Source organism: Lytechinus variegatus, chromosome 6 (assembly GCF_018143015.1).
Source record: "Lytechinus variegatus isolate NC3 chromosome 6, Lvar_3.0, whole genome shotgun sequence".
Taxonomy (NCBI): Eukaryota; Metazoa; Echinodermata; class Echinoidea; order Temnopleuroida; family Toxopneustidae; genus Lytechinus; species Lytechinus variegatus.
Genome location: NC_054745.1, coordinates 8,280,304 through 8,293,559, shown reverse-complemented (window position 1 = coordinate 8,293,559; position 13,256 = coordinate 8,280,304). Strand labels below are relative to the sequence as shown.

The window sequence follows — 13,256 nt, the reverse complement described above, 5'->3', positions numbered from 1 at the left end:
GCACATCCGGTTCGTCCTTGAGGCGAAACGAGCCAAAAGTGATCCTGAAGATATTACGAAAACTGCTGTTGGTATCAATTGGATGGGTTCTGAGGATGTACAGTATAGCAATCGCTATGAGACGGGCGGGGTCGGGGCTTATGAAGAACATCAAGGAGGCAAGACCGGCTTGACCCCACTTGTGGATGAAGTGTTCAGCTACCCAAGCACCTCTGACAATGCAGCACCAACTGGTGATACCGGAATCTATGGACTTGACAACCCTAGCTATGCCTATGACGTTGAAGAATCGTATAGAAATAGTACATCGATAGATCACCGGAGACATACAACTCAGCCACTCCGTTCGGACATGGTTCACCGACAAGCTATAGACTGGTATGGGAAGGGACCCGTCTATGATAGCTCACAGTCATCAACACTTGATAGCGTATTCACCGAACGCAGTTGGTCCTCAGAGGTAGGAAGACCAAGGGCGTTTCGTCAGAAGCGACGGGTTTACCCGAAACCTCGAGATCCAGTCGGAGACCTTGGTGATGGGTTGAAATCAAAATCAGGTAGACGTGCGAAAGACAAGGATATTAACCGCTTGCATCAAAGCAGATCATTTAATTCACCAATGACAGGCTCTCGAGGCAGGGGGCACAGAGCTTCAAAGGTGTCAGAAGATGACCTTCGCAGGTCTATTGTCAAACGGGAGCTGGAACTTTTTATGCAACGAAAAACGGGAAAAGATGGACATCCAAACAGCAGGCGGGTGGGGTCCCGAGAGAAGGCAGAGCCAACTGCTGCAAGTAAACACAATAAAAGTGTTACTGAACCAACTTTGTTAAAACTTTATGATCCACAGCACCGAACACACAGACATGACAAAGCAGGAAATCACCTTCCAACTCAGCAGGCGAAGGCGGATCCGCGATGGGTCGGACCTAATTCAAGAACGTTTTCAGACGATGACATCCGTAAAACTGTTCCTCTCAGAAATTCTGGCATCGGTGGAAAGAAAGATCGTCCCTTGACATACCCGAACGACGTGAACAGACCGTTCTCGCAACTCATTTCTCGGGAAGATAACTTTGACATTCTCAATGACCTCAATAGAATTAACAAAGACAGACAACCTCTGCAAAGTCAGCGACATACTCGGGTGCCAAAACAACCTCTTTCGTCAAACGATCGTCACCATTCCGACAGAGGCGACATTGTAAGGAGACATGATAGAGGACATCACCCAACTGAGCTAAGGAAACCACGTGACGCAACAGGAAATATGTCACAACTTCCTCCGAAACCACAGCGCCAAATAACTCGAGGCGATTCACAAGCAACTGGTCATATTCATCCAGTGGGAAAGCCTCAATTAAAGTCATATCAAACTCGTGAAAGACATTTACCACCGAGTGGCCGAACAAGGGACGGCAGCGGAAGAACTTCGGGAATGCCAGCAACTTCGGAATTTTCAGCAAGAGCCGTGCATCCAGAGCCCATACCTGGCAATAAACCGGCAAATGAACCAGCAAGGACTGACCTCGAGAGAGCTAACCCGACCAATGAGGCTGTTCCAGAAGTATCACGCCCAGAAGCAAGCCGGGCAGATAGTAACAACAACCAACCTGGCCAGAAGTCCGATTCGGGTTTTTCAAATTATCGTTTCCTCTCCGTAATGGCCGCGTTGTGGTTCTTCCCAATCGGGATATGGGCTCTCAGGAAATCACATCAGGTACGTTTATAAATCTAACTTGTTAATATTCTCTGAAAATGCATAAAAAAATGTGTCTTAGTTCGAAGCAAAATATTATATTTTTAAACTATTGTATTGTATAACACAAACATTCTTATCTTTCCATCCAAAGACGAAAATACTTGGGTAGCCCCCATGCCCCCCCCCCAACCCCAGCATCTCATTCTGTTAGTATAAGGCACGCAGGTATCGCCCTGTTTCTAACCTTTTCTCCCTTTTTAAATCGCTTTGATGATGACCATTTTTTTAATCATTCGGGGGGGTGTCAAGGTCGGCTCTCATCAGACTCATTTATTGAGTCTATTCTTACTGACCAATATTCTTTAAATGGTTAAAATAAGTTATGGGGTTGATTATCATGATCATTGCAGCTCAAGCTATAACGCTATCACGAGGGCATGGCGGGAATTTAACTGGTGGAATATAAAGTAATAACCGCTTTGACAATACTTTAAAGTGGATACGGGTGATAACTCACACCATTCCTCTTATGCTGTCTTACAGGTTGACTCCCGTGTGAAGGCCAACGATTTACCTGGTGCGAGAAGAGCATCCAAATCAGCGAGAAACCATGCAATTGCAGCTTTCGTCGTCCTGGGTTTCATCATGCTCATCCTGATTGCCCGGTTGATAGAAATTACTATTGACCCTCGGAAAACATTCATTCAATATTACAAAATAGTGCCTGATGAAGTTGACAGCATATGATACTAATACCTTGGTCACATTTGCTCTACGGCGGCGGCACGGCGAGTCGAAAACAGTCGTTTTTTTAATTTTAATTCAAACCACCTATATGAAGTTGGTACAAAAAATGTTGAAACGGCTGTTTTCGACTCGCCGTACGGCCGCCGTAGAGCAAATGTGACCATGGTAAATGACATCTTAGGGCTAAGAGAGATGGCGTTACCATGGTTACGGAGACCTGTATGTATTACCCATCGATATAAAAAGAAAATGGGTAGAGCAACAATGCGCTCGGAAACACTTTTTAGTAGCCTGAAAGGTCAAGCGCGCACAAAGTTCCACACTTTCTTTATTTTACTGTTTCCGGTAGCTTCACGTTTTTGTGTGTGGCACACTGCAACGAGCTTTATCCATTTTCTTTACATCTATGGTATTTTCAAACTCACATGTAACATCAAACGTGCTCACGTCCTCGCTCGAACATTGCAGAGATCATTTACCATCGGGAAATATAATGGAGAGGGTCGAGTCATCAGTGACGCCAAAGTAAAGCTAACTCACATGACTCATTTTAACTCACCGGGGGGGGGGGGCGTTTCATAAAGTTGTTAGCAAGTTAAGAGCGGCTTTAAGAACGACTAGTGAACCTTTCTTACGCGCCAAAAAAATAACCAATAAACATTACTGGTGAATATCATTTACCATAAGAATCACCAGTCGTTCTTAAAGTCGCTCTTAACTTACAAATGAGACACCCACCTGATTGGATAATGCGGTAAAAAAAAATGAAAGCCTGGTAACAAGTTTGAATATAGCGGAAAGGGCACCAGGACTTCTAAAAAAAACATGACTGTCATGTTATATACAAAGAGTTTCCTTCGAATATTCCCTGTCGAAACCAATGTAATGTGCTCTATAGGTAGTTGTCTCATACTCTACAATATTACACATGACTTCGGCTTGCTTGGCACGAATGGAACATGTTCTTAGGTAGAAAGTCAACTACGTAGGCATATATCACATAGCAGAAGGGTCATCAGTCGTTCGTGAGGTTATTCGTAACTTACAAACAGCTTTATTGAATACCAGGATTGATGACATTGGTTTAGTTCGCTCGTTATGATCATAAGCTCCTCAATAAAATGCAACTCAGAAATCATCTATGAATCCATACCCTCCTGGTGTTGTCTACTTTTTTCAGTATTATTAGTCATTTTATCTATAGATTAAGGAATTCTACCCCATGTGCCATACCTATCCATATAAAAACGTTTTGCTCATTTTGCCACTGACTTGGCCTCGAATGGTCCCGTATTTTGACTGAAAATCCGCTCACCCTCACACGAACTGTCTGGACAAAGAGATTCACCATTCAACATGTTCAAGCCCGACAAACAACCACTACCCCATCTACGGTGAGTCTGAGCCAATGCAAGCTTGTAACGAGCGTGTATCATGTGTATGACATAGATTGGTTCAAACCCCGTTTAAATCTGTAAATTTACCAAAATAATAGGAAGACTCAGAAAAGGTCAATGGCTTGCCTAAAATATTTCTCTCCACACAGTAAAAAAAATATATATAGCACATTGTTTAAGCCTGTCAATCTAACAACAAGTAGTTTATTTTTTGTTTATTGTTTAAACTTTGTAACTTGTTTAAAAAGTTTGAACAGTAGTTTTTAGAGTGACGGGGTTAATCAACGTGCTTAAAATTTTAAACAGCGTTTTACAGTGCAGATATTTTTCAGATTAGAATAAGATTAAACCCACTCTAATAATCCAATACCACAACTTTTTAATCTCATGTCCTCAAAATGTTTAAATTCTAAGGACGGGTTAGAATCTCAAAGTTTACCAAGACAATAGGACAACTCCAGAAAAGAGCTTGTTTTAGAGGTAAGACATAAGTGCCAATATTTTAGTGCATAGAAATCCTTCTTTACTGACAATATTAGATGGTTTTCAGATTATAATCAGGTTGAACCATTGTCATCAGTCTATAATTCAGTTTAGCTATATAAATTTTGAAGCAGGAAGCTAAAGAGATTTTAACAGTTTATTCACGATTATACGCATTGCTATATTGAAAAATAAATTTCATCGAAATAATTGTATTTCTGATCGTTTTTTATGTACCTATTTACATAACAATTCTGATAAATTTGATGTCGATTCTTTGAGCCAATCTTAAAATTCAATCATTAAAAAAACACACAAATTGGAATTTCAAGATATGATATTCGACGTCAGAATTGATGTCTATTTTACGTAGAAATGAACATTTATTTTAATTAAATCAAAACATTAAGTGGTTGTATTAAGGAGTGCACTGTGATAAAAAATGCCTATTTTTTTCTCAAAGAAGAATTAAAAGAATGTCTTTGGAAAAACAAAGTCTTTTTTCGTGTCCAGGCAGTCGACGTACAGGATAAAGGTACATAAATATGTTGCTGGTTGTTTTCGAAAGATTACCCGCTGCTTCAGTTGAAGAGATGTATAAGTGTCAATATGAGAATTAACGCGATAGTTAGATAGTCTCTTCAGAAAGACCCGAGAAGATCGGGTTTATATCCCAAGACGGTCCTTAAGTTGTAAAATTCATCATCGATAATTGTAACTAAAGATCCTCTTTATGCCTGGACATTATCAACTTATAAATCGTTGCCACCTATCAAAGTCAAGAGGGATATCATTCCCCCTATCCACCACGATAAGTTACACGCAAGTTAATTGGTAAATGGTGTGATTTTACCCGATTGCTATGGACGCATCAATGCTTGTAGGCAGAGGACCAACGGCTTTAAGTCGTCTCCGTCTAGTAGTGAGGATTTAAATACCATACCTGCAAATGGCACGAGAGCATTATTTGTGAATCGAACCCGGGCCACCCCAGTACGAAACCCCCACTCTACCAGCTGAGGGGTAATATACCGCTTCGTTTAAAAATTCCAAATTGTAAAGTTGATAAGAAAACAAGATACAAGAGATTTTTTTACACAAGTTTATCTGGACTGCTTGGAAGTTTAATTGAAATTGCACAGTGCGCAAATCCCATGGTTGCAGGTTTAGTCACACGAAGTCAATATAATTATAGGCGAATGATGAATCAACATTTTATTTGACACAATACAGTGCGTATAAAAAAGGTTTATGCTTTAAAAAAGCCATGGGAATTCAGAAATATACAACATGTGGGTAATTTTTTCACATATAATCTTGGGTTTGGGTGTCATCTATCCAATTAAAATAATAGTTTTGTCAGAATGTTACATTTGAGTGAACCTTGTCCATTTTTGTAAAGCGCGCAGAAATGCTTGTTTTCACGCTGTGTCAAGGGGAAAAGGTGAAATCAAACTTACCCTGCGAAACATTCTCATACATTTCCCTTGCACTTCAGTCAAATGAAATAAAACGGATACATTCAAGCATTTTGTAACAGTTTTGCCACCCAAATTCAAATTTCAACATTTAGTGATCACACGATTTACCCTTGTTGTGCCAGCTGGATCTGAGGACCTAACTGAATCTGAACAAAAGTTTATATCAGACATCTCCAGCATTATTTCACTGAGTTTTTATCATTTAAATTGGGTTTACATTTCATTTTTCATTTAATACTTGTTTCTCCACACCTTTTCCAAGCTTGACAATGATAAACAAAATGAAAATCAAGCCTATAAGCCATTTCATGTAAATCACAGCTCAGTGTAAAGCACATATCGTCACGATGGCCTCGGTGTGTGGGGGAGTGGGGTGGGGCGCAATGCACTCTACAAAGTGTTTTGGGCTTATGTCGAAAGGGTGGGTGCTGTCGCGTTAGGGTGCGTCAACGCGAACGCGAAGATTCGTCCAAAGCCCCCCCAGTTTGGCCGAAAGGGTGCGTTGGGAGCGTTAGGGCGCGTCAGTGTCGACAACGCCCCCAAATGGCACAACCGGGGGGGCTTTTCCCGAACCTTCGCGTTCAGTACATTTTTATTTTACAAATCGTCTTGAACGAGGTTCGCTGACTAATTAGGCCACGCCCACTCCCAAAGTTTTGATCATTGATGTTTTCGCCGCGACGATTCGAAATGAAACGAAGAAATTAGCAGAAGTGAAGGTCACCGGAGAGGTGAATGAGGATTTTACCGTAAGTAAAACCATTCAAAATGTCGTTCATATTATATGTAAGGTGATGAATAATTTGTGGTGCGTAATTATCAATTGAATTACAAGAAAAGATAATCTTCTGGCAGGAACCCTGTCGATACGATCGACAAACTTGACAGTACATAATCCAGTCTAGTCCCATACCCGTGTTTCTGTGTCTGCAGAACTAAGTATCTGACTGAGGTCCACACAACGACCCATCGCGACCCTGTCCATACACGTTTTTATGATCCACACAGGGCTGTAATTTTGCTAAGAGAAATCTTGGCCAAATCGTGGTTTTGGAAACCACTCATAGATTTGTGTACGCGCATTTGTGTACAAAGTGAATGGAGGTGGAAATAGGGAACCGTGCGTGCGACTGAATAAAGCGCTGCTGTATGAAGTGAATGCAGGTTACCTATATCACGATAATGCCGAAATCTTTATATTGTTTTACCTTTATGACATTCGGCATTATCGTGATATAGGGAACCACCGTTCACTTCATACAGCAGCGCTTTATTCAGTCACACGCGCACGCACTACCCTAGTCCCTATTTCCACCTCCATTCACTTTGTACACAAGTGCGCGTACACAAATCTACGAGTGGTTCCCAAAACCACGATTTGGCCTGACATTCTATATTAAAAATCATAATTTTTCTTTTCCTTTGGTTTTTGTATTAATTTTGTTGCTCGGTGTGGTCGGGGATATCCTCGATTACCAGCGTGTGCAATAGATGTACACAAATCCAATGTGGCCATCCCAATTCTGTGTTACAGTCATTGGAATTGGACAGGAGCTAAATCACATATTGATAGTGTGAGTGATAAATTGGATATTCTCAACTTATTTAGCATATAGGCTTAGCGAACACAAGTCAAACGAAATGGAGGCACTCGACAGCAGGCGAGGATTCAGGGGGGAGTTATGTGGCAGAGGTGCGTTCACACCCAATCAAAATCTAGATATTATAAGTTTTAAATGGTGCACCCGTGGCAGTAGACCAAAAGCTTCGGTCCCTGTTTTGCTGGTTGTTCAGCTGAACTCCGTTGGCTTCACTCACCAAATACAGAGACCGAAGTTCTAGCGCGATCTGTACAGGGGACTCAATGGCCATATGTTTACGTACTTAAGATCGGATAAAAAGGGGAAGTGAATTTGCGCGACAGCCGAGGTAAGTCACTGTTTTGTTCCTTTTAACTTCAATTTTCTCCGTTTTGGGGAATTATTGCCAAGAGGGAATATAAATTTGCATTTTGGTCGCGTTAATTTTCAAAATTGTTATTCATTAAAGACAAAATTGAACTTTGAAGAGCCCCGACGGGGGGATTTTGCATTGTAAGTCCCCTAATGGTGGCTGCACAATAGCAAGCCGTCTGTGTATGAGAAATAAAAAAAAATGTTTAAAAACTCCTCGAAACAGACAGCTGCCAGCTGTCTAGCTATCGTGCAGCCACCATTATGGGACTTACAATGCGAAATCCCCCAGTCGGGGCTCTTCAATTTTTCAATTTTATTTTTCATTTTTATCGTACCACATAAAGTTAGAGTCTAGATCTAGTCAAACCTAACCTTAAATAGCATGTAAAGGTACTTAAAGGTCCATTCATTAAAACAAAAATAAAGGGGAATATGCAATGGATCTCATCAAGCCCAAGTATTTTTTTGCCTTTGAATCTCATAATAAAGTACTATTGAACAAAGTCCAGTAAATTAAACCAGCAAGGTATCCATGTGCTATTGGGTTAGAAAAAACTTTTATTTTAATTCAAAAATATATTAATGACAAAAATGTTTTATTATTTGTATGATTAATATGTTAATGACTGTCTTGCTTATAATCAAGTGGAAATTATATGAATTAACAAGAATTAATTGTTGACCGATTGTTGGTCGATTCTAGAAATTTCAGGATAATACAACAAGAAAGAAAAATGATTGGTATATTTGAATCATTCCCCTTTATAAAATGTCAACAATATTCATAGAAAGTGCAATATTTTTCAATGATCACTGTGTCAATCTACATATTTCTTTGTTATATCAATGTAATATTAATGTTCTAATTTCAGACTGGAACTAGAGAGCTTGGCTCTGACTGGTCTACTACAGCAAGGAATGTGCCAGGGGCCAATCTGATGAACATGTGGCAGAAGATTTGGCAATGGGTGAAGAAACACTGAGATTGAAATGCAACCACAGGTAACATGTAGACTAGTAAAATGCTATAATGATGACAAAAAAATGAAGGATATTGTTTAGGTTGCAGAATGTTAAATCATTAAAACCCACATCAATGATAATGAAATCGCACTGTACCAGATTTTAAAGTCAGTTTGTAATGTAGACATTACATAGACATGAAAGACCATGACCATGCAAAAAATCATCCAGATGGTCATTTTTGTACATGGTTTTGGAAAACAGTGCGGGAGCTGAAAAACATAAAAATTACCATTTGGTCATGATTTTTTGCATGGTCGCTCACTTTAAAAACTCTACAGTTAACATGCGACCCCAGCCCCCCCTTCTGTTTGCGTAGCCCCTACTCACACCCCTCAATCCATTTTTCACTACTTGCTCATGTGTATGTACATACAAGCTACATTACGAGGAATAATTTCTCTAAGTTTCTCAGCCAGAGCATATGTCATTTACTATTTTTATTTTTGATTAACATAATAAAAGCTTGAACCCTTTGTTTACCCCCTTCTATATGAATTCTGGTAATCAAAAGATGTTTTATTTCCTGTTTTTAGACATGTACATATACATGTGAGAAGAAATACAAGATTGTGGCAAATATTTTAATTAGTTCAATACTCTTTTCCTTCAGGTGGAGGCTTCACCCAAACTTTTCAGACGGATGCGAGATACAAAGTTACCCAAGTATAAATGGTTGAAGGTTTTGGAGAGCCAGACAAGAAGGCAGGAAATGTGATGTCACTTGTAAGTTAAAACACTCTTAAGTATGACTGCCTCACTTTGGCGAAGAAAGTAGTCACATTAAAAAAAAATTAAATTACCAGTACTGTTCTCTTCTTTATTTGGTCTTCTAGCAGTCAATATTTGAAAACAGTGACATCTATAAGTCTATAAGATAATAAGTGCTTAGATGCTTAAATGATTAATGATGATATTTCTTGGACAGTTGTAAAACATCCAATATCAATCAATGCTAGATGCTGTGACTTGCTTTCTATTGCCAAAGTAGTAAATGAATGTTCCATTGTTCTGCATTCCTATTAGACCCCCCACACACCATCACCCTCTGCTTTGTCAGCTAGGAACACTGCAAAATTACCCAAAAAAGAACACAATTTTTTTATATCTCTTGTAGGCCTGTATAAATCAGATAAATTTAATGACTACAAAAGCAGTCATTAAACCTCACTTATTCAAATGATCTTGGTAGGGGGGGGGGTGGCTCAGGATCTTGCCTGTAGATTGTGCACTCACTTCAGAAATCAGCAGGTTGGTTCTGAATCACGAAATAAAAAACAAATGTGATAATTTTGGATTTTGACTCCCTTTATTTTGGTATTAATGAGAAAAACTCAAGTCATTAAAATCAATTGTGTATACATGTACATTTTAATTTTTTTCTTATGCATTTTTTTTTTCGTTGTTTAACCCTAAGAAGACGGGGGGGGGGCTCGACATTTTTCGCGATAAATCAGCTGCTCAAAGTTTTTTTAATGTGTCGCTCGCTGACTTTTTACTTTCAAGACTCTCGCGCAACTTTTGAGACCAAAATTGTGACCCCCAGGTACGCGTTTCCGAAATTACGCAACATTTCGTAAGTGCATGCAGACCCAAAATTGCTCAAAAACATGAATTTGTGTACAAATCCAATGCAAATAGTGTTTTTAGCCAAAATTCATAAAATGTATCATTATTTTTCCTTTTACTGCTTAAAATCATTTAATTTTATCTTGTCTATGGTAAAAATAAAGTCCCCGAAAATTTCCATTGAAAACACAATGAAAAGCAAAAAGTCATAAAACAAAGAAATACATAAGAAATTTAGAAAACAATAGAATACATAAGAAAATAAATGTGATGTGTACATTTTTGAAAAATAAATTTGATCAGATGCCTATCTAGAGTATGTGAAACAAAAATGAGCATTTTAGGGGCTTTATTTTATTAATAAGCCAGTTCGTAGTTCCTTTCTGCGCATGATCAAAAGATTCTATGCATGATCAGAAGAAGGTCATTTGTACTAAAGTGACATGGTGCTTTAAAATCTAATGAGATAAGCACCAACTTTGATGTCTTGATTATTCATATATTCTTTTGAATTGTCATTTTCATTTTCATCCACAAAAAAAACAATGCTTCCACGAACGACTGGTATTTCACAGTTTGCAAAGTACATTGTGCAACATGCTAAGATATGCATTCAAAGTAGGAATGCAACAAATGCCTTCATTACGTGTTCATTTGTGTGCTATTCTAGTCACCTGGTCTATTCAATTTCTTCATCCTGCTATGTAAGGCAAGCTTACGTAATATCTTGCTTTGAAATCTGCCTATCATGATGAAAGAAATGAAAGGTCATTTGACCAAAATTGTCCACGAAGTAACTACGAACTGGTCTATTAGAGCAAACTTATGATTTTACGCATAAATTTTCATAATCAATGAGCAGTGAGATTTTTCGCAGAATTTTAACAGCGATAATTAAATTAGGAATAAATGACTTTGGTATCAATAATCATGGAAATTAATATCTTTATTAATAAAATATCACATGCTCTATAAATTAATTCCATTTCAGTTACTTCAATAAACATGAACAGCAGCAGGAGCAACAACAGCATCAGCAGCCGAAACCTCAACTGCAATAAGAGATGCAGCAACCGCACCGACAACATCAAGAGCAACAGCAAAAATACCTACATGTATTACAGCAGAAATGCAACAATCACATTGGCAACATCAACAGCAGCAGGAGCTCCAACAACCATGCAGGGAACATCGCGCGCAACATAAATAACTTCATCAAGAGATGCAACAACCACAGTGGTAAACATCAACAGCAGTAGCGACAACGACAGTAGAAACAAAGCCAATGTCAAGGATTAAGCAATCATACAGGAAACAACACAAGCGGCAACATCAATAAATGCATCAGGGGATGCAACAGCCATACTTGTAAACAGCAGCAGTAGCAGCGATGACAAGAGCAACCACACAGGCAACACCTTGAGCAACATCAGTAGCAATGCACCAGCAATGAAACAATCACACCAACAACACCAAGAGCAGCAGCAAAAAGAAAATAAATTCCAGCAACCATGATGACAGGAGCGGCAACACCAACAACACTAATGAATGTTGAAAAACTTGTACAAAGGTCAATGACACCACAGGTTTTTTTTTAGAATTTATTGGACATTATTGATTAAAAAATGCACAATGATTTATTCAGGTTGAAGAAAATTATGTGTGAAAAAATTGTGTACATTTGAAGATGTTTCCTGTGTATTGAATAATTTTTATGAAAATATAGTTTTATAGATGAAAATATGATTCTTGAAATGTCTACTTTTTATTTGTCATTGACTAAAGATAAATACATTTTCTTTGAATTTTCTTAATGAAATGAAAAAAAGGGAATTTATTCAAATGTTATCATTATTATCATCGTTCTTATCTTTATTATTATTATTATCACTATCATTATTACTATTATTATTATTATTATTATTGATATTATTATTATCATTATTATTCTTATCATTATTGTTATTATTATTATCGTCATTAAGTATTATTTTTCTCATTATTATTATAATTATCATTATCATTATTTTTTTATCATTATTATGATCAATAGGACTAGTAACATGTTAGTATTTGGATTAATTATTGTAATTATTGTAATTAAAATCATTCCTTCATTTTTGTCTCACCTGCGAAGCAAAGTGAGACTAAAGGCGCCGCTTTTCCGACGGCGACGGCGGCGTCAACATCAAATCTTAACCTGAGGTTAAGTTTTTGAAATGATGTCATAACTTAGAAAATATATGGACCTAGTTCATGAAACTTAGACATAAGGTTAATCAAGTATTACTGAACATCCTATTACAGTTTCATGTCACATGACCAAGGTCAAAGGTCATTTAGGGTCAATGAACTTAGACCATGTTGGAGGAATCAACATCGAAATCTTAACCTGAGGTTAAGTTTTTGAAATGTCATCATAACTAAGAAAATATATGGACCTAGTTCATGAATCTTGGACATAAGGTTAATCAAGTATCACTGAACATCCTGCATGAGTTTCACGTCACATGACCAAGGTCAAAGGTCATTTAGGGTCAATGAACTTTGGCCGAATTGGGTGTATCTGTTGAATTACCATCATAACTTTGAAAGTTTATGGATCTGATTCATGAAACTTGTACATAAGAGTAATCAAGTATCACTGAACATCCTGTTCGAGTTTCAGGTCACATGATCAAGGTCAAAGGTCATGTAAGGTCTATGAACTTTGGCCATGTTGGGTTTTTTTTGTTGAATAACCATCATATCTCTAAGTTTATTGGTCTAGTTCATAAAAAGTGGACATAAGAGTAACCATGTATCACTGAACACCTTGTGCGAGTTAGAGTAGTATTCAAAGTCAGAACTGCTGCTATATTGAACCGCGTGATGCCGGTGAGACTGCCAGAGGCATTCC

General features: G+C 38.2%; 1 protein-coding gene and 1 long non-coding RNA gene across 2 annotated transcripts in view; both read left to right on the top strand.

Moving 5' to 3' along the window:
* The window catches only part of LOC121416959, a 7,237-nt gene extending 4,714 nt beyond the window's left edge, over positions 1–2,523 (top strand). Inside the window, exons 3-4 of the mRNA XM_041610494.1 lie at positions 1–1,720; positions 2,246–2,523. The exon at positions 1–1,720 is cut by the window's left edge and continues 171 nt beyond it. Of these exons, the coding sequence (XP_041466428.1) occupies positions 1–1,720; positions 2,246–2,449 (1,924 nt within the window). The 3' untranslated portion in view covers positions 2,450–2,523. The remainder of the gene's footprint in view (positions 1,721–2,245) is intronic.
* A 3,949-nt stretch (positions 2,524–6,472) lies between these two features.
* On the top strand, positions 6,473–11,833 carry LOC121416958. Its single transcript, XR_005970281.1, has 4 exons — positions 6,473–6,559; positions 8,638–8,767; positions 9,402–9,514; positions 11,349–11,833. It is a non-coding gene; the product is annotated as an uncharacterized LOC121416958 (long non-coding RNA).
* The last annotated feature ends 1,423 nt before the right edge of the window (positions 11,834–13,256 follow it).